The sequence below is a fragment of the Corvus kubaryi genome, unplaced genomic scaffold, assembly GCF_017639235.1.
Source record: "Corvus kubaryi isolate FWS band 111438036 unplaced genomic scaffold, C.kubaryi_AGA036_p1.0 64988, whole genome shotgun sequence".
In the NCBI taxonomy this organism is placed as follows: Eukaryota; Metazoa; Chordata; class Aves; order Passeriformes; family Corvidae; genus Corvus; species Corvus kubaryi.
Window position 1 is genome coordinate 69,929 of NW_024581669.1, and position 27,278 is coordinate 97,206.

At 41.4% G+C, this 27,278-nt stretch overlaps 1 protein-coding gene and 1 long non-coding RNA gene across 4 annotated transcripts in view; one reads left to right on the forward strand and one right to left on the reverse strand.

Moving 5' to 3' along the window:
- Positions 1 to 281: 281 nt before the first annotated feature.
- On the reverse strand, positions 282 to 3,158 carry LOC121672819. The gene is made up of 2 exons (XR_006019004.1): positions 2,630 to 3,158; positions 282 to 553 (listed from the first exon to the last, which is right to left on the reverse strand). It is a non-coding gene; the product is annotated as an uncharacterized LOC121672819 (long non-coding RNA).
- Positions 1,552 to 27,278, forward strand: part of LOC121672817 (putative Polycomb group protein ASXL3) — an 87,087-nt gene continuing 61,360 nt past the window's right edge. The window contains exons 1-2 of one of the 3 annotated variants that reach the window (XM_042045717.1): positions 2,580 to 2,651; positions 26,239 to 26,302. Coding sequence is in view for 1 of the 3 variants with exons in the window: in XM_042045716.1 (XP_041901650.1) it covers positions 2,598 to 2,651 (54 nt within the window). In the remaining 2 variants the exon portion in view is untranslated. Of the gene's footprint in view, positions 1,971 to 2,550; positions 2,652 to 26,238; positions 26,303 to 27,278 lie in introns of those variants that run through there. The other 2 variants (XM_042045718.1, XM_042045716.1) reach the window with 2 other exon arrangements.

A 27,278-nucleotide genomic window follows, 5' to 3' on the forward strand; every position in this document is an offset into this window, starting at 1 on the left:
AACAGTGTAAGAGGTTTTCTTTCTCCAGCAAAGGCAGTGCCACTACCTGTCCCTATATGATTCCCAAATATTTCCATGTGAACAACAGAAGCAGCTTTCAAGGCCAGGTTGGGTGGGGCATTGGCAACCTGGTCTAGTGGGAGACATCCCTGCCCATGGCAGAGTGGTTGGAGTTAGATGATCTTGAAGGTCCCTTCCAACCCAAACCATTCTATGACTTAGGAGCATCTGGATTGTGTAGGAAAGATGCAAATAAATTAAATGACAGCATGACACTGGTCTTGTTTCTTCACCATTGTAATAGAAAGGATATAGAACTAAAAAGATTATTCCAGGGGTCCACAGAAATACCAAAAGAAAGTCTAATCCTGAGTGCAGCAGACAATACTAGAAACCAACCAAACCAACCAAAAAATCCACAAAGCCAGATTAGCTTTAGGGGCTCACTGAACTTCTTTTCCCAACAAATGTCCTTTTCTGTCCAACACCACTGCTGCAACACCAGAGGTCTCGTGAGTAACAGAAGTTCATGTTACGTACATGATGCAGCTACCTGTGAATAGATGGGAATTAATGCAGAACATTCTTTCAGTCTTCCAACAGGCAGTTATGATGGGAATGACTAATAAATGTCCCTATGGTGTTTTATTTTGTTGCATTTTCAATACTGAAAACAATGAAGGTATTTCTAAGGCAGTTGTAATGAAGTACTCAATTATTACAGACTTTTAGCATGGGGGATGAGATGGGCATAAAACCTGTATGATTTGGAATACAAAGTCACTAAAGGCAAGGAAATACAAATGTAAAAAATTTGAAATAGAGACATAAAAAGGTGAAAATGAAGTCAAAACCACAGAACACAGAGAAGTGATAGTAACAGCTACTGTCTAAATGTTACTAAGGTGACAAAGAGAGCATTCATTAAATAACAAACGAATATGTACCTGTTTCAACAGCTGGCTGATTGTAAAAATTTTTGCATGACCTCGTTGTGAAACCTGAAACGTTGCAGTTGCAACATTTTTCTCAAGAACATTTCTGAGGCATACTCAAATCCTCTGCTTAATACTATACAGGCTGGAATCAAAACTAAATTTAGAAGCAGCTGTTTTAATAGAATTTTGTTTTGCTCGTATTTTTAATATTTTTATGTAAGTGGGAGTGAATCAGGAAATCTGGAAAGGTGCTATCCCCGTGCATCATTTCCAACTAAAACATAAATATGAGAAGGAAGGGCGAAAACACCAGGCTATGTGACTGCTCGTTTAGAGTGTTTGGGGGATGCTATCAGGTTTCCTTGAGGGGCTGAAGGTCCTCAGGGCTGCCCTGGACCTTTTCTTGATAAAACAGGCTAAGCATTGTGGTAGTTGGGCGTGATTTTTTTCCCCCACTAAACTGTGTATTCACGGAGAAATAAGGTTTAATGTTACCAAAGGAAGAAGGCAAGGCGTAACACGGGTGCTGCTGAGAGGACAAAGGAGGGAGCAGGCACTGAATAGATGGATACAGAAAACCTTGAATAATTTCTAACTCGTTTCAATCCGAACAAAAAAATACCTAATCTATTTCGATAATATTCCTAATGCAGTTTAATATCTGGGCGAGGGGAGGAAACAAGGGGGGGGAAAATCCCCGCATCACAATATCCTGCAACTCAGGAAGGTGTGCCAAGTCCCTTCGCTCCGCATTTCGTGGGTATCTTAATCCTGGGTCATCCAATTAAAGAAAACCTCCTTCGGCGGTTTTACGAGCGCAGCACATCAACTCCCTTTGTTTACACACTGGAACAAGATGTTCTTTCCTGTTCCGACAAGAAGAGGAGCTGAAACGCTAACGCGGGGTCCCAGCGCGCTGGCACCGGCCCGCCTGGGGCTGACTTCGCTTCGGCACATTCCCGCAGCGGCTCCGGCCGAAGCCAGGAGGGCACGGGCGGGCACCGCAGGGGCGGGGGACTGCCCCAGCCGTAAGTAAGAGCCAGGGAACAGCTCGCACGCCGGGGGAGGGCCGGGCGGTGTTTCGGGCTGGTTTCACGGAACGCGGCGCGGCGTGCAGCGGGCAGAGGGCGGAGAGGGAGGAGAAGGGGCCGAGGGGGCCGCCCCCGCCGCCACCTCCGACCGCCGCCCCCGCCCCGGCAGCGCCCCCAGCGCCGCGTCCCCGGGGAGCCGCCGCGGAGCACCACGGGAGTTGTAGTGCGGCGGCGCCGGCCGGCCCGCCATCCTGCTCCCCTCCCCGCCGCCCCCGGCCCGCGGCCCCGCTCTCGCGAGGCTTGGGGGGCGGGCGCGCTCTGGGGCGGGGGGCGCCGCCGCCGCCGCGGGGATGTTGGGCGCGGGCGCGGTTCCCCCGCGTGACGTCACAGCGCATTGTTGTGAGCGCGGCGGAGCATCCCTCAAGCTGTCACAGCTGTGCCGCCGCCGCGGGGAGCCTCTCCCCCCACCCTCCTCCTCCTCCGCCGCCCCCGCCCCGCCCGCCCCGGGGGGGGCGGGGGGGGGGGCCGCGGTATCATGGGCCGGGGGGCCCCCCGCCGGCCCCCCCCCCCACTCCCGGTCCGCCCTCCCCCCGCTCCCCCCCCCGAACCACCTCAATGAGATGCAAACATGAAAGACAAGAGGAAGAAGAAGGACCGCACCTGGGCCGAGGCTGCCCGCCTGGTAGGTGCCGCGGTGGCAGCGGCAGCATTGTGTGTGTGTGTGTGTGTGTGTGTGTGTGTGTGTGTCTGTGAGCGCGTCCCGCCGGCGCGCTGCCCGCCCGCCGCTTTGTTGCCGGCGGTCGGGGCCACTGTGGGGCGGGACGGGAGGGGGAGAGACAGAGGGAGCGAGAGCGTGTGAGCGAGTCTGGGGGAAAGAGTGTGCGAGGGACTCCGAGTGAGAGGGAGAACGAGGGAGAGAGAGCCGGGGCGTGTGTGCGAGAGAGCGGGAAGAAGCGCGGGAGTGCCCGTGCGGGAGCGGCGGGAGGGTGCGGGTGCGTGTGCCCGGCTGAGCCGGGCTGGCGGTCCGGGCAGCCCGCGGCTCTGCCGCCCGTCCCCGCCTGCCTGGAGAGGAGAAATACCTACGTCCCCTTCCGCGGTGTGTGCGTGAGGAAATGCCTCTATTCTTTTCTTCTTTTTGCGTGTGTGTGTGTGTGTAAATACCCAGGGATCGCGTCTATCTCTGCAAAGTTCATGCATCAGATATCCCGAGGAAATCCCTCCTTTTAATCTAGGGAAAAGTGAAATAGCCGGGAATTGCCTTTCCATCCCTTTAGTGCAGACAGGACAGGGGTGAGGGGCGTTAGAAACAACTCTGTCCTGGGATTTCGCTTCACCCTCTCTACTTCCACCACCGAGCCGGGCAATATCCAGGGCAATGTAACCCGCTTCTGGAAAGGCTCCGTGGCTCTGGAGACCCGGTCCATTCCCACTTCATTAAGAAACTGTCTGTACCCTACTGTATCTGTTTTCATGATACTGTATTACTGTTTGCTAAGTGTAACAGAGCACATTGTTTATGTTGTTTTTCTGTTTCGGAGTATGTCTGGGTTCTCTCCATTCTAGGAATTTTACAACAAATAGTTACGCACAGTGCAGCACGTATGGTTGTACACGTCCGTATGCGTGTCTTCTGCAAAGTTGGGTCTGGTTCAGCTCCAGCCGAGTGCGTAGAAAGATGACAAAGCTGGAAAGATAGGCTGCTGGCTACGTTGCTTTTTTGTATCTACACGAACTTTATTTTCTATTCATCTCTGATACAGACTGAATTGTTTAAGTAACATGCCATTACTAGTGTTGCATTTGTTTCTGGTAGTGGGTAATGATACCTTATTACTATTATTTATTTAGTGTATTTGTGAAGCACTTACCTTGTAAAAATGTTTTCACCTCGTTATACGAATTCCTAGATAGGAAGTTCAGCCTCTCTCCTACGTAAATAATTATAAGGTATTAGACAGACACTACCTATAGATGTCTCTGTAAAGCTGTATCGAGGTACTCTCGTAGGCTTGGGCAGTGCTAAATTCTGGTGTGGCTCATTGTACATCCCCCAACATTTTGTAATAATGCAGCATTAGTGAAGATGCTCTGATATGGTGTCGCTACTGTACGCTCTTATTTCTCATGATTGTAACACAAGTTTTACTGCAGTAAAATACTCACTCACCTTTGCCAAAATAGTTTTGGCAGCAGATGTTGCTACGGTACTTGTTTCTCCGTGCTCTAAGCTGATGAACATGCATTCAAAAGTCTATAAAATACATCAATTGCTATCCTAACTTTATTCTTTCATGTTGGTGCTACAGTTACCATTGTAAGCTGTATTTTGTTTGACAAATGTCCATAAAGGAATTTATTGTGTATTGAGTAAAATTGCTATTCCCATGTGGTCTAATACATGGAAAAGTTTAAAGCCTCTGGAGAACAAAGGCTGAGCCACTGCTGTGGAGAAGGGCTAAGAGTCTTATTTTCATGATGTTCTACCACCTCTCATTTCCCCCCAGAAGAGTAATGATTTGCTAAAATCAAGTAGAATGTAAGATGATACACTGCTGTACATAAGTGGTGGAGATACATACACAAGGTCCACAGTGTGGTTTTGTCCAGCCTCCTGGGGTTGCCAAGTTCTGCAGAGCTTGTCCCAAGTCTGTTATGTGAATGATATGTGCTGCTGCTCAGACTAACTACAGACTTTCACTGGTCTTTGCTTTTTGTATATAGTCACATATGTTTGCAAATCACAATGAAAGATTGAAGCCAAAATTGCTGCTCCTTACAGTGTTTTATGTTAGGACCCTGATGGTTCATTATGACTTTGTTTTCTTGAGATACATCGATAATGTATTACTGCAAGGTTTGATTAAATCAATTTTTTCCACAGACAAGTAAACAATGAAGTGATTGATACCTACGCACAAAAAATGACTCATGACTTACCTAGATCAATAGGTTGTTAAATTGTATACTGCTGAATTATTTTTAGGAAAAAGAGAGTGAATTAATACATAGAGCAACTGTATGGATATTTACATTGTAGATTTTTTATAAAAGCCCTTACATTGCAACAATATTAGGCTTTCAAAGTGAAGTCCTAAAAGTATGAAATGATACTGATAATTTTGCTGGTATTACTGTTCCAGTCTGTTGTTCATGTCCATATATTACAATGCACACTTTAAATGATGTACTTGCATGCCAGTTTCCCAACTATTTTAAGTTCACTCACTAGAGCTGCAGAATTATAATTATGTTTTCTTTGTTTGTAGTGAGGTGCCTCACTTAATTTTTTGTACACCTTTCAAACAGTGCTGGAGCAGATTTTTATTTTATGTTTCAATTGTGCGTACGCAGCTATTATTAGCAGCACCCAGTAGCTTCCCAAATGCAAATGTTTCTATACTTGCAACATGCCTATGAGGTTAAGTATCTTGACCTCTGCTTTACCCATGCGGAGTTGAGACATGGAAAGATTAAGTACCTTACTCAAAGCTGTTCAGGAAATCTGTGGGAGAGGTAGTTACGATACCAACAGTGTCTGTGTAGTAGTTCTGTTTCGCAGTCGTAAAATCATCTTCCTTCTGTGGCTACACTTTTGCCTCACTCATTCTCTGTTACTACTTCTCTCACAGAAATTACGACAGAAATTGATACGGTCATGTCTCTGTATTCAATCTGTATTGAAACTCCTAATGTGCTGTACTCTATAATAATTCTGGATAAAAAGGAGCACAAAAACTGGACTTGAGCCTGAAATTGTTTCACAGCTCTCCATTTCCCATATTCACAATGAAAAAAGCAGAAGTACTTCAGAAAAATGTATTACATGGCAGTCTTAAAACACATTGTAATGTGTAAGTGGTGAGGCTCCAAACTGACTGTCAGTGTTGTGTTTACCCATTTTCAGTATTTGATTAAGGGGTCTTTGAAAACTTAAGTTCCCGCAATGCAGTGTTTTTTCAAGCTGTTCCCTTAATTTCTAAAATATAAGCAGGAAAGGACTCCCATTATATTAATCTCTTGCTGTAAATATGTGATACAGGCAATAAAGCAGGAGCCACTGGCATGTCCTGTATCAGAACTTGCATTTTATGGATGAAGTCTCCTGCAGAGAGTCGAATCTTTCTGTCTGTGACACGCTGCTTTTTTCCTCATGCAAGTCTGCTTATCTTAGGGCAAGACACAGCCCAGCTTACAAGCATTCCTGAGAAATGAACGCATGTGCAGGATCGATGGAATGGTGGCATACCACTAACAGTTCATGTTACAGAGCCCATTTTGTAGAACACACATTTTTATGGACAAAATTGCAACTTGTCTTTACAACCTGCCAAAGGGCATATCTTTGATGTAGACCTGATATGTCAACTCACTTTGTACTTTGCAGGAGACTACAGCAGTGCTTATTGTATGACCTGGGCATTATCTCCATGCCAGTTTTCTGCTTTTTGTGTCTCGTAGACTAAGATGGAACACTTAAAAGAATGAGAACAAAAGAAAACCTTTCAAGGCAGGAGGAATCCTGTCTTTCCTCTGTCTTTTAGTTGATCCTCATTTGATGTAGCCGTATTGTTGTTTTCTGATCATACATGGACTCATTAAAATTGTATAGAAAGGTTAAACACTTGAGTAGTTAGAGCAATTTGTAGTGATTCCTTTCAGATGAAACATCTTCTATCCGTTCAGTTTCACAAGGACTCTCAAGCTATTGCTAGAAGTCCTGAAATGGTGAATTCTGCCTCTTAAAAATTTAATGTCATAAAATTCTGCATAAAGAGAAATACTGAGAACAAAATATGCCCAAGGATACTGTGCCACATAAGACCTGATGACAGTTTTAAGTATGCTGCAGTGATCCAAATTTTATCATTTGACTTCTAGACATGATCCTTTGTTATTTGTAGAACTTTGAACCAAAGGCCTGGACAGAATGAGTGGAAACTAGTCACTTTGGGAATGCAGGGCTCAGAAGCATAGAGCGTCTGCCTATGAAGGGTGATAGTTCATGGTAACATTTTGAAAAGATTTTTTTTTTTATTAATAGCTTGCCCTTATTATTGCCCTTTCCTCTTTCCTGTAAGTGGTATTTTGAAATGCAGCTCAGTTAAGTCTCTGTCACAAGCTGACAATAAAGCGGAAGAAAATCCCAAGAAGGAGAACAGTAGTCCTTGTTTGGTTATTTGTGTGCTGGATCACCTCTTTAGTATTTTTGCTCTTTCTTCTCCAAATTTTGTTCTGAAAGAAAGGTTTTCTTGTGTTACTGAAGACTTACTGCTTTACAGTTGTATGGAGAGTCCTTGTGGTTCAGGTGACATGTGCATATTGGGTGAGTAATATTCATGTCTTAATTCTTGTGTTTCTTGCAGTAGTCACCTGACAGCATCCAGCTCTTAACTAGGAGCTGTTTGCTTGCTCTTGTAAACTTTAAGAAAATTATGCCAATTAATTAGGGAAACTGATGATGGAAAAAACCATGAAAACCAACCATTGGAACTGTTAGCTTGCATGGTACTGTTTAATGTGGCTGGCTGTCCAAAAACTGATTGTTGCTTCATCTGGTATGCTGAGATAGTGTAGTTGAAGCAGATCATGTTGAAGTATGGAAGTATTTTTGTATTGCATCTTCATATTTGAAGACCACAAATGAAACAAAAAAGTAGAAGAGTAACTTCTGCCATAGCTAGACCACTGATGATAATCCCTTTGACTTTTATGTTAAGTCTTTGATTTTGTTACTCTAAATAATGTTTTAAAGCACTGTGCTAAAGGAGCTTTGTATATCTTTAAAAATGGGAAATTTGACATAGCTTTGTTTTATGGTATTAAGGATTTCTTTGTAGTTGGCTTCACAGAGACCTGCTATTATTTCCATATTTGTTCTGAGTTAATTCTTTTTCAGACATGCAGCAACATTGTAGCTTGGGAAGTTTTGATGGCCTTTCCCTTTGATCCACAATCAATGCTGCTTTGAAGAGCTATATTTTAGTTTGGTAGGCTCTAGGGTTTCCTCCAGTTTGTTTTATTCAAAGTAATTTTTGCAGTTGTTAGACAAGGTTGAACCTGCACTTTTTTTTTTTTTTGTCTGGTTTTAGTTGTCAATATTTTATTTTGTTAGTGTGAATTAATAAGTGTAGCTTTAGTATTTTTATTTTAAAAGGTGTTCTACAATGTCATCTATTTCAGCTCACCTCTTGTGTTTTTCTAGGGTAGATAGAGAGAAATGAGATTCCAACTCTTTGAGACAGCCCTTTAACCCTTGGCATCGCAGACCTTTAGGTAGGCAGCAACCTTCCCCAGGAGTGGGACCTGTTCTCAGTAATGTCACATTACTTCTGTCAAAGCAGGGTAACATGGGAGAAAACCCTAACAAGAACCTAACTATGAGCATTCCTTGGTAGTGTGCAGGTGTTCTCCGTGCCTTAAGGTATGATTTAGTGTTGCCTGTTACAGTGAATGTTTCCAATGTCTTCTGTCTTACCCTTGTCTGTAGAAGAGCCAATATTTTCCTGTTACACTGGATTTTCTGTTGAAATAACTGATCTGTTTTTTTCTTCTTCCAAGAGTAGATTTGGTCAGTTGCATGTGCAACCACAGTGAAATAGTTTCCACTAACCACACTCAAGACCCTACCACCCTTCACAGCTAGGTAGCTTTGGATTTGACAGCCCGTTTCACCAATTCCCTGGATCCAAACCATGCCTTTGCAGCATCATAGTCTGGACCAGGTAGCATGCTGTTCTCAAGCTGAAAAGCCAAATTTACTGAACTTCCTGCTGGAGCTTCTTTTGTTCTTTATACTGTGATCAGCAAATTAGAGTCATGTGGAGAATCATGTGCTAAACTTGACCTCTTGGCTTTGAAGTAATTGTTTTTCTTTTGGTGTGGTTTGGGGTTTTTTTTGTTGTTGTTGTTTTGGTTTTTTTTTTAAATGTTGTAAGCTTCCAAGTGTTTTCTGTTTTGCTGGGTGTGATGCTGATGGTCTTGGTATTCCCTGTCAATAGCAGTCACTAAATAGAGGCCTCCTTTTGTGCTATCAAGACCTGGGAGAAGATGTGATTAGTGGAAATTATTTCATTATGGTTCCATGGGTTCTAGATGAATTTGAGCAAATCCTCCTTCTGAGGAACGTGCAGACTGAAGAAACCAAACATCTTAGCCTTCACTCTGGGTCAGCTTCCAATGCAAAGGCAGAACAATAAGCAGCACATCCTGGTACAGCCCATTTGCTCATCCTGTGAGTTCAGGTAGCAAATTCTTGTGCTGCTCAAGTGTAACAGATTGGTCATAAGTGGTCCATTTAATCACTTACCAACTTTGAATGACAATTACCCTCCCTGAAGAACCCCAGCTTACTGATGTACTGCTGCTCTCTTTTTGAGAAGTCCTGCCAGATAGTTTTCTGTTGCTGGAGTTCCTGTCTTGGGATATGTAGTTCCTGGGAATGTAAAATGGTAGTGAAGTGCCTGCTTATTTCCTGCAGCTAATCTTGGTTTGAAAGGATGACCTACAACTTTCTGAATGGTGATAGGGCTTTAGCACAGACATCAGGAGTGTCGGGAGACAGATAAGCCATCTGGCAGCACATGCTGTCTTCCTGGAGCTTCTCTGATGTCAGTGCACTGATTGTGGTTAGGGATGGCACTTAGTGTTAAACGGGTTTAGAGGAACTCCATTCACTTTGGTTCAAGCAAGCCCTGGTGTTTCTGATGTTGGAACAGGAATCTCTGGGTGATCTGATGTTTTCATCCTTTGACTTAAGAGTTCAGCTCTCTTTAACTTCTTGAGCTCAGCAGGACAAAATCTGTGGACCCTGGCATGTGACTTTCCTCAGTATTGGAGGACCTTTTCCTTGAGTTTTTTAACATAATGGGATCCAGCTCTTGCATTGCAGGTTATGACCGATGCGCCCTCTTGTACCTCAGAAGATTTGCTTTGTAGTGGAGCATCGAGTTTTGTTTCTGTCTGGCAGCATTTGCCAGGATCAGCAGCCACAGTTCAGTCTGTTACTCTGGAATCATCAGACTCATTAGAGGATTGGGCTGCAGTTCTGTGTAGAAGATATTCCGGGTCACATTCTAGATTATTGTTCATGATTTTGGATCATCAGAATGTAATTTATTTAGAAGGCACATATTACATGCTGTGTTTTGAAGCTTGTCCTCCTGTATACATAGCTTGGTCTAGAGAAGCCTGTGATGAGAATCTCCTCAGTGATTGTGGAGGGTGAGCTCTAAAGGTCATTATCCTGTGGGTGCCAGTTTCATCCTATAGAGCATAGTCTGACTTACAGATAACAGCATTTCCTAAACCTCTACAACTTCAGAAGTGTTTCTTGAGAGGCAAGATCCTGACCTACTAGGTTATTTGCTTTGGAGAACTCAAGGCTATTTTCTTTCTTTTTTGTGAATTTGCTTAGATCTTATAGGCAGAATTAGGAATTTAATGAATCATTCTAGTCAGGGTTTGTAACTGTTTTATCCTAGTTAGTTTCCTGTGTAGCTTGACATCTAGAGAGGGAAGATAGCCTTAGCTGAAGTATATATCAAACATTTGAAGGTCAAAGTTTTATTCCATTTCAGCTGACTCTTAGCAGCCTGGAGAACCTGCCTAACTGTATGTAGTGGTTCACGTATTTGGTGAGATGCCTTACGAAATGTCTATAGTTTAGTAAATCACAGTCAAATTCATGTCCTATATGATTTGTTCCTGCTTTTGTGACTTGAACCTTCTTTTTATAGAAGATGAGGCTTTACCACTATCGTTGTATCGCCAAATTATTTAACTTCATTTTTCATTAAGTGATACCATCTGGTTTGATTATTTCTTTTTCAGCCCCATAAATTTAAACTGGATATCTATTGATACCTATTTTTAGAGAAATTATAATTCTTTTTATGCCTCAAAATTCCCAGTTATCCATCACCTGCTGGCATTGCTGTATCAGAGAAGCATGTGGCATTCCATGTCACTATGCCTGCCTGCCAATATTACCTAGCAGGGGTAATGGGAAAAAAATAGATTCTTATTGTCCATAGCCTGCTGTCATTCTTCTGGACCAAGATTCTGGCAGCTATCTCAAAACCAGGCATTCTCTCTTCATACTACCTTCTTTAATCTCATTTGGCATTTCTGTCATTTAGAAATTCTGGACAGGTAAGACCAATGAGAATCTTGTTGGACCTTGGTGCTTAGATTGAGAAAAGCATCTTAATTAGAGGATTACTTTGATAATCATAGAAGGTGGACTTGGAAAGGGCCTCAAGGTCACCTTGTCTATTAAGACTTGAAAAGAAGTCATACAACCCAAGTTAGTTTTAGTTTTGTGAAATCAATAAAATTAGTAACTTTTATGGCTGATGGGAACTATGAATTGTTTGGCCTTTTCCAGAATCTGCTCTTTTAGTGAAAATTTACATTCTGCTTTAAAAAATGGGAGAACTAAGAAAATAAAATTATTATGAAAAGTTGTCCAGTGGGTATGATTTAGAATTCAGATGCATGATATGTTTTTTCTGACAGTGACTAGACAGAAAGCATCAATTTTCTTGTACAGGTTGAGAATTCTGTATTCAGTTAATGGTTCTCATTCATATTCTCTGGTTTTTTGAGGTATTTTGGACTTAGTCTCTTGATTTTTTTTTTTTGAGAGTTTGATGCGGCAGTGCTGCAGCAGGTTTGTACGTAGAGTAGTAGTGCTTAATGCATTCTAATCTATTCCATAATTTGTTTCATTCGTAATGCAGATTTTTGAGACATTTTGCAAGCACACATCTTCTGTTTTAAAAATTAAAAAGTAGAATAATGTAGTGAGGCTCATCATCTAGGTGTGGAATAAGCTCAGAATTCACTGTAGAAGAAATCTTCAAATGATGTACTATTAAAGAGATGTTAATAGCTTTTTGTTACTGGTTTCAGGATGACCTATGGCTGCATAAGTGTGCACTCCTGAAGGTGCCCTCCTGGGCAGCAGCTAAAGTGCTTTTTGCTAGATATCCCAGTAGGCAATACTTGGTGGGAGGGAAGAATAAGGATTAAATCTTTTAATGTGGTCCCTCGAATTCCTGACTTGCAGTCCTAATCTTTTATATATATGTATAAAATATATATAAATATATGATTATATATGTAGATTTTCAAGTATTGGGTTACAGGCCTGTGAAACTGACTGGGAGAATCACAGAAAAAAGGCTAGATTCCTGGGACATTTGATCTGCCCATAATGAGCCTCAGCATCCTTTGTGTAGACAATTATCAGTAGCAAGAAATGGATGCTGCTTCCAGTTCTTGGGCTGGCCCGGTTCTGTGGTTGTTTCATCTTGCAGTCAGATTCTTCATGCTGAAATCCTGTTCCTCCAGTCAGTGTTCAGGGATCAGCTGATTCAGTGCCAACTTCCCCTGTTGCTTTTGGAATGAGAGCTACCCATCTGAGTGGAATGTCAGGGATAACCAACCCTATGACTTTGTCTTGGGCTGATGTCCCTTGTCTTTAGAAGAAGTCTGTTAGTGAAATCTGTGGTTTTTAGAGCAGGGGATTGGCTCCCAAGGAGCAAACACTGAAAGAAAATGGAATTACTGCTTTGAGCCATCTTGAACGCTGCAGTTGTCTTATGAGGGAGGATCTTTCCTGCTCTTTGTAATAACAGTGTTCCAATGACAGTGAGCCCCACGAAGTGGTTGTGATGTTAAAACAGCTCTGGTTTGGATTTGTAGAAGCACTTTGAAAGTAGAGGGCTCTGTCCTCACAAGTTAAACTTGGAGATTTTTATCTCTGTCTGTGCAAGTTACTGCATGCTTTTGATATGTGTATCGGTGGCAACTGTTGCATTTACCAAGTACCTCCACAGGAGCTTTTCAGTACCTGTGCTATTGATCAGCCCTTCACAGTAAATGTTTGATGTTCACTGCAACCACTGTAGGTTGTTAATTTAGCCTCCCGTCCCAGAAGCATCAGCACTTGAGGAGGAGGCTTCAGAACTCTCATATGGCTGTCTGGGGAGTTTTCCAATACTCCAATAAAAGGGAGTATAAATATGGGAGAAGTGTGAACAAACAGATGCATGACTGACTGAAGGATGCAGGGTGTAATGCAAGAGAGTAACAGTTATGGGAGTGAGCAGAGTGAAAGGCCTTGAGAATAAAGTCAGTGTTTGAGCAGCAATTTTAGCTTTTGTGTTTCATGGACTCCAGAAAGGTAGTCTTTCAGGTGGTCTGTGAACTACACAGTGAAAAATTAAATAGAAGATGGGGAACTGTAAAAAATTTGGAGTAATAGAGTCAAAACAGTTGATTAAAAATGTTTTCAATGGATTTTGAAAGTTAGACCAGAAAAGCATTGTCTTACTGACTTTTAATCTGTTTAGAAAAAACAACCAACCAAAAAAAACTAAGACACTTTAATAAAAATAAATAAAATAGTAACAAAAAAATAATTTTTTTCTTCAGAAACCTGTTGGTTTTTGGGTTTTTTTGTAGATTAATATTTAATTAAATAATTGTTATTTTGCAAAACAGGACATTTCTGTCTCCAGCAATTCATAGGGTTAGCTACTTTGCTTGGAAATAGACTGTTTGACACATTATCAAAACTTTGTCATCATACAAGAAAAGGTTGCCCAGAGGAGTTGTGAATGCCCAGTCCCTGGAAGTGTTCAATGCCAGGTTGGAGGGGGCTTTGAACAATGTGGTCTAGTGAAAGGTGTCCCTGCCCAAGGCAGGGGCGCTGAAGCTAGATGATCTCTAAAGTCCCTGCCAACCCAAACCATTCTATGGTTCTATAATTCTCAGAATCCATAACACTTCATTAAATAAAAAAAAACCCCATGAAAATAATATGTCTGTCGGTATTAGTCAATTTTAACTGTCCTTGATGAGGACAGACTCAGTTTCTTACTGTAATTTTCTTGTGCTAGTTCATTATATTAGGGTCTGAGCTGTAGAAAAATGTTTCAAGCTATTTAAAGAAATGTTAAATAGAGTGAAATAATGCTCCTGTCTTCATTTTGAGCCAGATCCACAAAAGTGGCAGCTTGGATAAGGGAGGCTGGTATATATGCATGGTGATTGGAAAATGCTTCTGCATGACCTGCAAAGAGGAGAAAAGGTTTAAGAAAATTTTAAAAACACTGCACTTGTTTGCTGTTATCAGCACTGTTGGAACTGTTGTGGCAAGAAGCTTCATGTGTTAGTTCAAGTGTTGTCAAATGTTGAAGTTAATTTTATAGAAAGATATGTGTGTGGAGGAAGAGGGAGGGGATCTGGGAAAAGCATTCTGAGAATTAATGTTCTGAAAAAAAAAAGAGGTTTGAAATGCTCCATACATACATGATAATAGTTATGAAGCTTATTACTTCGAGTACTTGAATACATTTTCTGGGATTAGGAGAGAATGAAACTGGGTTTATGTCTGTTGGCATGTCGTGGTGAGACGAGTGTGTGCCTGGGTGATACTGACGTAATCCTGGGGAGAAAAATGACTGTACTGCATTGGGGAGCAGTGGAGAAAATGGAGAAGTTCTTGTACCAATGAGAAATAAAATAGCAAAGATATTGAGGGGAGTAAAACAATAAATCTGACTGACAATGAAAAAATGAGGAAAAAACCCCACTTTCTCAATTCAGTGATAAAGTCATAAATAATGTGTTTATTTATTAATTTTACTACCATTTTACTTAATTATATCATCAGCTAAAGTCCCCAACCTTCATCTTTAAAATTTGAATTTTTCTCAGACTTTAAGAATATAAGGATTTCAATGAAACACTAAGATTAAAAAAAAGTAGTCTGTCTTCTCTCCTTTATAAAATACAGGGCCTTTGTCTTGGAAATGAAATACTATGTTTACATGATGTTACATTCAGTTTATTTTTAGAACAAGTTGTGCTATGGTCTATCTTGGCTAAAGGAGTGTTGTTGAAATGGTAAGTAATGGCTTTGAAATAACTGAAAAAAACCCAGTTTGTCATCTGAATTATTTTCTCATTTATTTGGTAATAAGATCTCCTGTTAGAATTTTTCAGAATTGGTTTCAAATTATCTTTCCCATATTATTACTAGAGCAACAACAATAAAAAAAAAATAATCTAGATTCTTGCTTTGGAGAGATTCTCCTAGAATCTCCCAGTGGAGACTCTAGGTCCGAGGGCATCTTGGGCACAGCGACCACGATTTGATGGAGTTTTCAGTTCTCAGCATAGTAAGGAAGAGTTCACCAAAACTACCTTGGACTTCTGGAGGGCAGACTTCAGCCTGTTCGGGACAGTGCTTCAGAGATCCTCTTGGGAAACAGCACTTAAAAACAAAGGGGTCCAAGAAAGCTGGACATACTTTTAAGAAGGAAGTCTTAAAGGCGCAAGAGCAGGCTGTCCCTATGTGCTAAAAGATGAGCCATCAGGGAAGAAGACTGGCCTGGCTGAATAGGGAGCTTTCACTGGAACCTGGGGAGAAAAAAAAGAGTTTATGACCCTGGGAAATAGGGGCAGACAACTCAGGAAGGGTACAAGGATGTCATCATGTCTTCTAGAGAGAAAATTAGATTGGTGAAAGCTCAGCTACAGCTCAATGCGGCCACCGTTGTGAAAGATAATACGAAGTGTTTTTATAAATACATTAAAAAGAAAAAGAAGGCCAAGGAAAATCTCCATTCTGTATTGGAGGTGGAGGGGAGCATTGTAACCAAAGATGAGGAAAAGGCTGAGGTACTTGATGCCTTCTTTCCCTCAGTCTTCAACAGAAAGACCTGATATCCTCAAGGCAGGTGGCCTGCTCAGTTGGTAGACAGGGACAGGGAGCACACTGACCCCCTGGAACCCAGGAGGGAGCAGTCAGTGCCCTGCTGTGCCCCTTGACACTCACAAGTCTGTGGGGCCGGATGGGATCCACACCAGGGTACTGAGAGAGCCGCTGGAAGAGCCAGGCTGCTCCATCATTTATCACCAGTCCTGGTGAGCCAGGGGGAACCCAGAGAACTGGAGGTTGGCCAGTGTGATGCCCACCTGCAGGACGGGTTGGAAGGAGGATCTGGGGAACTGTCAGCCAGACCTCGGTGTCTGGGAAGGTGCCATCTCATAGCACATACAGGACAACCAGGGGATCACACCCAAATAGAACGGGTTTAGGAAAGTCAGGTCCTGCTTGACCCAGCTGATCTCTTTGTATGACCAGGTGATCAATCTAGTGGATGAGGGAAAGGCTGTGGTTGTTGTCTACCAGATTTCAGTAAAGCCTTCGATCTTGGCTCCCACAGCATTCTTGTGTAGAACCTGTCTGCTCATGGCTTTGATAGGTGCACTCTTCTCTGGGTTAAAAACTGGTTGGATGGGTGAGCCCAGAGAGCAGTGGTGAATGATGTTAAATTCAAATGGTGACTGGTCACCAGTGGTGTTCCCCTGGGCTCATTTTGGGGCCAGTATTGGAGACATCCTGTTTAATATCTTTATCAATAATTTGGATGAGGGGATCAAGTCAACCCTCAGTGAGTTTGCAGATAACACCAAGTTGGGTGGGAGTGTTGATCTGCTGGAGGGCAGGAAGGCTCTGCAGAGGGATCTGGACAGGCTGGATCTGTGGGCTGAGGCCAGTGATATGAGGTTCAACAAGGCCACGTGCCAGGTCCTGCACCAGGGTCACAACAACCCCAGGCAGCACCACAGGCTGGGGAAGAGTGGCTGGAAAGTGACCCAATGGAAAAGGACCTGAGGACGCTGGTTGACAGTGGCTGAACATGAGCAGGTGTGTGCCCAGGTGGCCAAAAAGGCCAATGGCATCCTGGCCTGCATCAGAAAGCTTTTGTCCAGCAGGACGAGGGCAGCGATGGTCCCTCTGTATTCGGCACTGGTGAGGCCACACCTCGAATCCTGTGTTCAGTTCTGGGCCCCTCACTACAGGAAAGACATTGAGGCACTGGGGCATGTCCAGAAAAGGGCAACAGAGCTGGGGAAGGGTCTGGACCACAGGTCTTATGAGGAGTGGTTGAGGGAGCTGGGCGTGTTTATCCTGGAGAAAAGGAGGCTCAGGGGAGACCTTATAATTCTCTACAACCACCTGAAAGGAGGGTGCAGCCAGGTGGGGAATGGTCTCCCAGGAAACCAGCAGCAGGACAAGAGGAAATGGCCTCATACTGCACCAGGGGAGGTTCAGGTTGAACAACAGGAAGAAAATTTTTACTGGAATATGTTTAAGTAATGTAACGGACTGCCAAGGAAGGCGATGGAGTCACCATCCTGGAAGTGTTCAAAAAATGCCTGGACGTGGCACTTAGTGCTGTGGTCTAGTTGACAAGGTGGTGTTCAGTCAAAGGTTGTACTCGATGATCTTGGAGATCTTTTCCAACCTCAGTGATTCTGTGATTCTGGTTGTTTCAAGGGTACAGTATGAGGTTGGTAGTTACACCAGAAGCCCAAGTTGAGGCACTGTAATTTTTCCCTACAGCTAAAATAGATTATTTTTCCATACAGCTAAAATGTATTATTATCAACTTCTAAAACACTAAATATAAAATTATGTGCATAAATCCCATATACATCGAATTTATTTGCCAGTAGCATTTCTTAGGAGCTGACAATTTTTAGTGCTACATTTGCTGAGGAGATGTGACTTTGGGAAGACTCAGATCTTTATGTGTACCTATGTTGTTTCTCATAGAAAAAGCAAAGAATGCATGATAGAATATACTGTACAACAGCCATGTTTTACTCTCTGTTTGCTTTCCTTGGGTTACAGTTACCATCCTGATAGATAACAGTTTGATCTGTTCAGTGTGTAGTGAGGGGTCTTAGGATAAGAAATATGCTATGATATTAGGGACCCTTAAAAAAAGAAGCCTGTCTTGAACAGGAAGCCTAGTTTTATGAGAAGTCTCTGCATTTATATTCCCTTATAAAATCCTCTGTGATTCCTCTCTGTTGACCAATTACTTTGCTGTGATCCTGGCTTTTGGTAGTTGCATGATGTGTGTAGCTGATGGCCATTTCACACTGTACTGTAACCTGGTCAGTCCAGTCCAGCTTGACTTGGAGGGGTCAGCCAGTCTTGCAGCTTGAAATAATTCCTTTAGGCAGAGTCAGGAGTTTGGAACCTTCACAACAGTTGCAGATTATCCTGAACAGTTTCAGGTCGTACCCCCATGGGGCAAGACATGTTCTGTATTTTGTTTCAAGATCTGATTGCAAACTGTTGGTTTAACAATCAGCATTTTGTCTCTTCATGAACTCCAGCCTTGAATTCACTGTTCACTTTTCTTCTTTATAGACTGGAGGTACTATTGAATTTGTTCACCTGTGCCAAGTGATTGCTCCTATTGGTTTTAATCTCTAAGGAAGATCAGCATCCAGCTGGTAGACAGTTGTACTGATGAGGACCCATTGATTTTTCTCTCCTATCCACTTACCATCAATAAGAAATGTCCTTAGCTTTCACAATACTTTTTCCCTGCCATAATGTTGCCCTGTTACCTGGCTGTCAGGACTGGTCTCAGTTGCTGTTCATGTTGAATGTGGATGTGATTAACAGCCTGATAAAAATGTTTAAGTCAATATTTGAGGAGCCTAGATAAAGATAACACTTTATCATGAGAGCTTTTTAATAAAGTGTTCTGTTTGATGTACACCAATGGTAAGGAATTGCTGGTTTTAACAAAAAAGCCTTTTATATCAAGGGATTTTTTGATTTAGCAGTATTCAGAAAAGGAGATTTAAGAAAATGCAGAATATTCATGTTCGGTTTTGGGGAAAAAGAATTCTTCCCTTTTTAACAGAACTTTTGCTTATCATGCTGGTGGTTATTTTGTTTGGTTTGTTGTTTTATTGGTTTGGTTTTTTTTTTTTTTATTTTACTACAGTATTATTTGAAGTATTTGCTTCCATAAGAAGAAGCAGGCAGCATGTTAACAAAACATTTTGTGTGCATTTCTCCGAAGTTATAAGCTTTTGAAAAATTATTACCTTCAGTTTAGGTTGGTCAGATTATTTTACAAGGTCCCTGGGAAGAGATGAGCACATAACTTTTCTCATATCTTGAGGAAAGCTTATACAAACTTAGATACAGAGCCATTATATACTCTTTCTAATCTGCCTGTGTTGTGACAAATGTTTCTTAGTAATAGCTGTTAAATAGTGTATTTTTTAAACCTTTAAACAGATGCTACCAAAAATTGATATAAACCACTAGTATGGACTTCAGTTTTACAATAAATGATGTGTTTAAGAGGACAAGTGTGGGTGGACTTAGGTGATGAGATGGGGGAAGGGACTATGTGGAAAGACTGCTAAGAAGGACTGAACAAATAAATGGCACAAAATGGATATGAGGTAGTGAGCTGCAAAATATTCTCCTATTTTTGAAAATCTTAGATGACTAATTGTCAACCGTGCCATATGTAAGTAATGTGGGCTTCCAAACTTGTGGCAATTAAAACTGCTTAGCATCCCACTCCAGCCCTGTGTTATATTCTGTGTACAAGTCAGTACTGAAGACTAATCTCTTATGGCATTAATCATCTCATGAGGAGAGACGGAATAAATCACAGTAGCCCTTCCTCTCTTCACTCATGAAGATAAATGCCATAACACGATGGCTGATCTTCGTTATGACACTAACCATTATATATTTAACAGAGATAGCAAAATCTCCCTGACAGCTAACAAAAGAATTCTCTCTTTACACATTCTTTGAGAAGGCTGTATTTCTTTAGTTCAAAAACATGACTTATCATATCTATTCTCAGAGCAATTTAGGCAGTAGATCTGGATTGTGCCAGTGATCTGTACTCTGTACATAATGATGTCATGATTCAGACTAATAAAGCCTGATGTGAAATAATTGTGCAGGGTTTGGAAGGAAAAAAGGTACATAACATGCAAGAACTCGTAGCTCTGCTCTTTCCTATTGTCTGTTCCAACAAGAAGGACTAGCTCTCCTATTTAAAATAAAGAACACTTCTCCCTCCCCCCAAAAACTCCAAAACTAAGCCATTGGTTTTGGATCAAAATTTTTAGTTTTGTGGAAATTTTGGTTTTCCGTTTCCATTTTGTGGAAATTCTGGTTTTCCATTTTCTCTCAGTACTTGAACAGGTGGACTCAGGGAACTTAAAGAACTGAAAGTGGCTTTCTGTTCTGTTTTTTTTACTTGCTGTACACCTCTCAGGAATTTAATTCTGTGTTTTGTGTATTAGACACATTGTGGTCTTTCCTTCTGGGATATAATTATTAAGAAAGATTCTTAGTTATGTTCTGCATTTCCTTTTGCTTATTGTTTTGAAGGGTGTATCATCCCGTGAATGAGGAACAGTCCAGACTAATGAGTTCTGAAGTTTATGGACTTCCCTTCTGACGTTAAGAGGATCAGTGTGACTTACCCTGGTCGTTCACCAAAACATCAAAATGTGCTGTAAATTTAATGAGCTAGTTTCTTAACTAGCTTATCCTTCCTTAAAACGGAAGGATAATTTTTATGGTTTTATGTTTGCTGTCATTAAACATACTCTATAAACATAAATATATTAATGGTGCATCAATAGAATCAATGTCAGTTGCATTGTTAAACTTCTTTTTCTAGTGGGTCAGTTTTACCTGGATGAAGTGCTTAAAATGGTTAAAACTAATATGTAAGAATATTTATGTAGAGTGCATAGTTTAAAATATTTTGTTTTCTATTTTCTCTTCTGTTTTCTTTTTTCCTGTTTTCTTTTTCGCCTTCCAGAAGTCTTAGGTCTGTATCTTTAGGACACTGTCAAACAAGATAAGCTCTGATAGTAAAGCAATGGCAAGAAAATCAGCACAACTGTCACCTCCTGTTAAATTTGGTGCATTCGGAGAGTAGCCAGTAGGAATTTTATTTCTCGCATTAAAAGTAACCCTTACATATTACGCTTGCCTGAGGAAAATAAACGATGAAAGCTTCTGAAACAAACATATATTCATTCTCTCTGTTGATTTTTCTGTAGAGTTTTGCTCTTTCTAATAATTTTTTTTAATTTATCCTACTATGCTGAAACGTAAGTTATACAGCAAACCTTTCAGTGCCTCAGAAAAAAAAAATCAGCATCATCTTCCAATAGAGAGGACAGCGTATATGGAAAAAATGTGTTTGAGGTTTGATGTTTCTTAGGTTTTTAGGGGTGTTTTGTTCCTTTAGTAGTGATGAATGTATTCACACTGATGGTAGTTCTTTCCTCTGTTATCTGTAATGTAAAGGCAGCTGACAGGGCACTGGTATCCATTCAGCTCCATTGCTTCCAGTCACCTAAGCAAGGTGTCTCTTCATTTTGTACCAAGTAGGTGCCAAAGGGGAATTTTTATCCCTGCCACAATTACAGGCATTTCAGGAAAGTGGCCTGTGTCATTATTGAATGAATACAGATTTCAGTAATGGTTTTGGATGCCAGAGCTTTTCTTTTGCTTCTTGTCCCTTCTCTGAAATAATGATTTGTAGTTTTAAAAGCTTTGGCCCAAGTTTTTCAGCTGGTTCAGCACTGGTGAAACTTCTACTCTAAACTAAGTAGGCAAGAGAATATGGTCCACAAGCCAGAGGAGGTTTGCATCACAATTTTTCCTGTCAGCACCTAACAGCTACAGTGTGCTGCCAGCAAGGTGCCAGTGCTGACTATCTGGACAGCACTTGTGTGCCTGTGTGCAGGTTTTGGGAGACCCATGGCATGAGCTGCATCTGTATGAATGTGCTCATGTTTGAAGGGGTAGAGGACGTAGGAGTATCCTGTAGGCCTGTACTGTGGTAAGGACTAGGGATGAAAGGTATTTTGGTAGGGATGTGGGAAGGTGGGATTTAGGGGTATTGCAACACCTCAGAAGACGAGTGTCACTTTGAGAGTAGGGAAAGGCTGGGCAGAGTGAGAGGCAATGGAGTATTGCTGTAGAAAACAAGGAAAGGTGTGGCTTGCATGGCAAAACAGAAGTCTGGACTTTGCTGTCAGAACTGAGCAGTCATTCTGGGAATCTGGGTGCTCCGTTGGCTTGAACTGAAATCATTGTTAGTAATCCTGCTGCTGACAGTGGAACCCATACTGGGGTAGCAAATTTGACACCATGCCCACTGGGGTATCTTTGATCCTGATCTTAGAAATCTGATAGGATTCTGTGTGCTCACTAGGTTTATCCTGTTACAGTCACAGAGGTGTTTATGATCTGTCCTGACTGAGCCTTTAAGTGAAAGTTCCTGGTTGCTTGGACAGGCTGATTGCATTAATAAAGAGAGAAATATAAGGTTTCCATTTTTTTCAGTATATTAGACTAGATCAATAAGTTATTATGTCAGTTGTTTAGAGCTAAAAACTTTACCCTGCATTTTCTGTTGTGATGTATGAGGCCACTAGGAATGGCAGGATGTCACTGCTGTTAAGGCTTGTGCCTTTTAAAGGAATAGCCCAATTGTATCTTAATTTTAACTGAACTGTAATCCAATTTCTTTTGAATTCAAAATGTCAAGTGTACAGTTTATCTGGAATTTCCAAAGCTGCCTTTATATCCATTTGAAATATGACATTATAAATAAATTTTGGAGAGAACAATAAAAGTTTCAGGCGTCTTAGAACAAGCCTCAAATGATCCGGTTAAAGCAATGACGTGAACAAAGAAACTGTTCAGTTTCTTTCTTGCCCTTTTCTTTCATTCAGTACTTTAGGAGATGATGATAATGCCTTATGTATCTGGCAGGTTAGCAAAGCTAGATGGTTTCAGACCAACTCGCAAACAAATTCTATAGCAGAAATGCTCTTGCAGGGAACACTTGCCCAGTTGTTCCCTATAGTTCACGCTAAAGGAACAGTAAAGTGCTTTTCACTGAAAGAGAGCTGGGGAAAACGACTTTATGAGTGTGCTTAGACCATTTGAGCTCTATTGGTCAGTAGCATTACCTCCGAACCTAAAAAAAGTGTGGACTAGCAAGATGGTAAGACTTAATATATTTCATCATGTTATGGTATTTTCTATGTGTTGCTTTGTTATTCATTTGATGCCTTTGTTCCTTTCCTTGCTTGTTGTTTCTTTTCTTGCTTATCTGTAGTGTCCTGTGAATTACAAAGACAAATTCATAATATGGAGCATACTGAGAGCACATATCTTAGGAAATACACCTTCTTTTACTTAGATCTTATAATTTCCTTATTGTAATTGCAACTGCCCAAAGACAAAAGTCCTACCAGGAGAATTATTACTCCTGTTTCAAATTCTTTTAATATTTTAGTACCTGGAAACTACTCTTTACCTTTCTCTTGATCACTATCATCAAGAGTTCTGTGAATACCTCTATGAGAACTTGTGTTAAAATAGGTCATAGTTCATTTACCGTTATCATCCCTCTTTTTTGTGTATCATGTACCCTTTCTTTGCAGTTTTTGCCTCTTCGTCCATCTCTGTGCAGTTCCTTTCTTCCCTCACTGTGTACCCTCCCCTCCTCTCCAAACCATTTACCCATCTTTCTTCACACAAAGGGCTTTGAACTTTTACCAAGCTGCTGATAATTCCCCAATGACTAAAGCTGTTAATCAAAAATGAACACAAAAGATTTGAGTGGGGCATTTCCCACAATAGAAGTCAGTCCTCCTGTTAACCTCACATAAGCAGCTGTAGAAGACAATGCTGGATTTTTTCCAGGATACTGTTATTTCTTGTACCCTGTTTGATACTCCATCTTGCAATTCATTTGTTTAGTAATGGGTGGCTAGAAAATAATTTATATTTTCTGCTTAGGAGAAAGAAAGTTTTTGGGGGGTTTTGTTTGGTGGTTTTGTTTGCTTGTTTGTTTGGTTGGTTTTTTTTGTTCTTTTATTCACCCTGCTGTCTTTAGGCAGTAAAGATTCTGTTGTGTAGTTCAGCCTGACTTGTATGTTAGCTGATGAGTAGGAGCACTGGGAATAACTGTACTGTTCCTCTTTCTCCTCCTCCTCAGTTTTTTAAAATAATGTTCTAAGGAGAATTGCTTTAGTTTGTGACTAGTGGCTCAGCCTATTATGATAAAATGGTCCTGATTTTTGTCAGCTACCTGACCTTCAGATCCCTGCCAGCAGCATCCAGAAATGGAAGAAGCTCTGGCTGGTTTCAGACTGTCTGGTCACACAATCAGCAGCATCAAGCCCACTAGGCTGATCTGCCCACTGCTTTTGGACTACAACGCAGTGTCAGAACACACTTGGTTCTCATTTAGAAGAATTATTTTCTGTCAGTGTGATAACTGATAGCTGCAGGCAAAGCTTCCCACTTTCTGCAGGAATGTTTATGGGGGGCAGGAGGGCCAACTCTCTGGTTTGCCTTTCTTCACTTTGTCCCTCTGCTGTGTTCCCTTCAGTGTCTGAAATGCAAATGATTGAGCAGATCTGATTCAGGTAGTCAAAAACATCTGTGTATATAAATTAAACTAATAATCCCATCAATTACATAGAAGTTCTCTTCCGATTTTGTAGGCAAGCTGAACATTCAGGATTTCTGTCTTATGCAAAGCTGAGTCTTGACTCTGCACTAGAGTCTTCCTGTTAACAGTTCACTGGAAAGTGTTTTTCCCTGGTGTGGCAACTGATTTTTTCTGAGTAGTTGTCAACATAGAGATGATGATAGATGTCCTGGTGAGAAAAGGAATTTGTATTTCTTCTTGTCCCATATTACTGACATGACTTTTCCAATGAAACTGGGAATACATGTGTTTGTGGCATCTGTGTGAGTATTTAATATCTCTGAAGCTGTGAGTTGCTATCTGTAGGTGACACAAATACAACAATTTGTCAGGCTGCTGCCGTTTGTTGGGAGGTTTGATTTCCACTGTGCTTGGTAGGATCTGAACCTTCTTCTCTTTGAGCTGTTAAACAGGGTTTGAATGAACACCAAGAATGTGCTCTGTGCAGAGACTACTTGTGTTCTCTTTCCGATTGTCCTGATGGGTATCACGTTATTTGTCCCAGTTATTTAGCAGCTGTCCCTTTTTAAGGCTGTGGTTGAATGGCAGGAATAAGTAGAGCATATTTGATCCGCCCTGATAGGGGTTGCAGTCAGTGCAAACCATTCTCCTGCCATTGTCCTTCATAACAAAATATATTGAAACAGTCATTTTCTTCATGACAGTACTTTGGCGTGCTTTAATTTCAGCATTATTAGTCACTGCCCATATATGATATGAGTGTTGGTGGATGGAGTGGGAGGAAGAAGAAAGATATTTAAAACAAATTAGGGTTTCCTCCCCTGATGTGCATTACTGTGTCTGACCAAGAAGCCTATGACTTAACTATGCCTTCTGCGTTTCAGTGTGTTGTTTGCCTTAAGGCACAGTTAGTTATTCAGTTTGAATTTCTAATATTATTTTTAAAAGTCATAGAAATGCAAAAGGAATTGGAGGCGTTTAGCAGTGTTAGCGGTGAGATACAGAAGCAAGAGATACTAGTGTAATTATCAGTTCAGTGTATTCATTAGTTCACAGAATCTTAAATAATATTCTGATGCTATTTTCCATAACTCAGGGAGGAAAACTGTATTATCATTGAAAGGTTTTTACAAGTAATTATTTTTATTTTCTTACTGTGATAAATGATTAGGGTAAAACTGGGGGGGGAGGAACAACGATGAGGATGGACAGCATGGTGGGAGCGACAGAAAAAACCCATCCTTATGAAGGTTGTCTGCTAATTAATCTTCGTTATGATAAGGAAAACTTAATCGTGTACATAATAACAGGATTTTCAACTTCAGCAGTGTTTGAATCAGAGAATTAATGCTTTTCAGTTAGGGTATGAACAGTTCTTTAAATAACAGGGTTTAAAGGGTTAGATGAACAGAACTAAATTCATGGGGTATATGAACTGCAGCCCACGCTACACGTCCAGTGTAAGGCAAATCCACACAATGGGCAATTGTTTACTCCAGCACTTTCAGCCTGTCTGACATAGTCTGCATTTCAATTTGTCATTATACCCTGAATGTGTTCACTTCATACTGTGGTATTTGAAATCTGCCCTGTGGGTTTCATTAAACTTTCTGTAGTGGTGTTATGCATCCTACTTGTTGGTTTCATTGTTGTTTGGTGAAGATGATCTTCCATATCAGTATGTCTGGCCATTGTTTCCACTGCCAGTTCAGTGCAGCTTCCTCAGCACAAACTGCTCTCCCTTCTCCCATTGTCCAGGACAGGGTGACTTCTGATGTTTGCATAGCTTTATTGTTTCTTTCCCATTGTTGTTGAACTCTCGTGGTAAATACTTGGCACTTTTACTGACTTTATAGAGTAGGATGTGATGTCGTAGAGAAGGGGACAGGGCTACCCAAATTTTCTCAATTGCAGGGAGGAGCTGCCCAGGTGTGCTGAGGGGCCTGTACTCAGGAAGAGAAACAGGGAATCCTCCACAGTGAGTAACCCCACTTTCAAGTGCACAAAGTTTCCTTCATAGCCGTGTCCAGTACAGTGTAGTACCCTCTCCTGTCCTTTCCAGTTTTCCCTCTGGAATGTTCCCAGTTTAGTTCTCCTCTTTTCCCTTTATTTTGTTGTATTCTCATTTTACCTTGTACTTTGTCTTCTCTCTGAAGGTTAAAGTTTCCATTTTTGTCTCTTCACACCATTAATCTTTTCTCATCCTACTCTTAATCTTTATACACATTGTCATTTTTCCAATGTGTCATTGTTGTTCTGTCACTAATACATCATATCATTTCTCTTCCCTTGTGTGCAGTGGCCCTTTTCCCAGCCCTGTGCAGTTTCTTCTGTCCTTACTCATTGCTGTACTTTTACTCTTTCCAACCCTCTCTTCTTTCTCCTTTCAAATCACCTTTCAGTTTTCCTTTCCTGATGGGTCCCTTTTGAATCTTGCCTATTGATGTACATGAGATAAGCTCAGTTCAGCTCCCAGACCTTGCTAGTGCAGCTTTCACCTATATGTTTCCCTTTGTGGAACTGAAAGATAAAGGATGCAAAGCTCATCTCTAACAAAGAATTGAAGGATTTGGTAAGCTGCGTTTTGGCTGTGAAAGAGAACAGGCAGGAAATCAGAATGGTAAAATGGCAGAAAAGGGCTGAGCTGGTCAAGCTGTAGTGAGTAGGCTGTCTTTGGCTTTAGGTGAGCTGCTGAATTACAGCCCTGGCCAGCACCCTTCAGTTTGACTTGTGTGATATGATGTGGTGGTGTGTCTAGTTCCTAGTGGGCAGGTATCCACATAGTAGTAGCTACTTTCACAGCTGCCATTATTTGGTGACTGCTAGGGAGAAGCTCAGGATCATTTGAATCAGACCAAACTGATTTCATATTTACGGGGGTAGAAATATAAGTTCTGGCTGAGATATGTTGGCAAGATGCTCTGGGAAGCTTGATTGCTGTGGCCTGTGCCGCA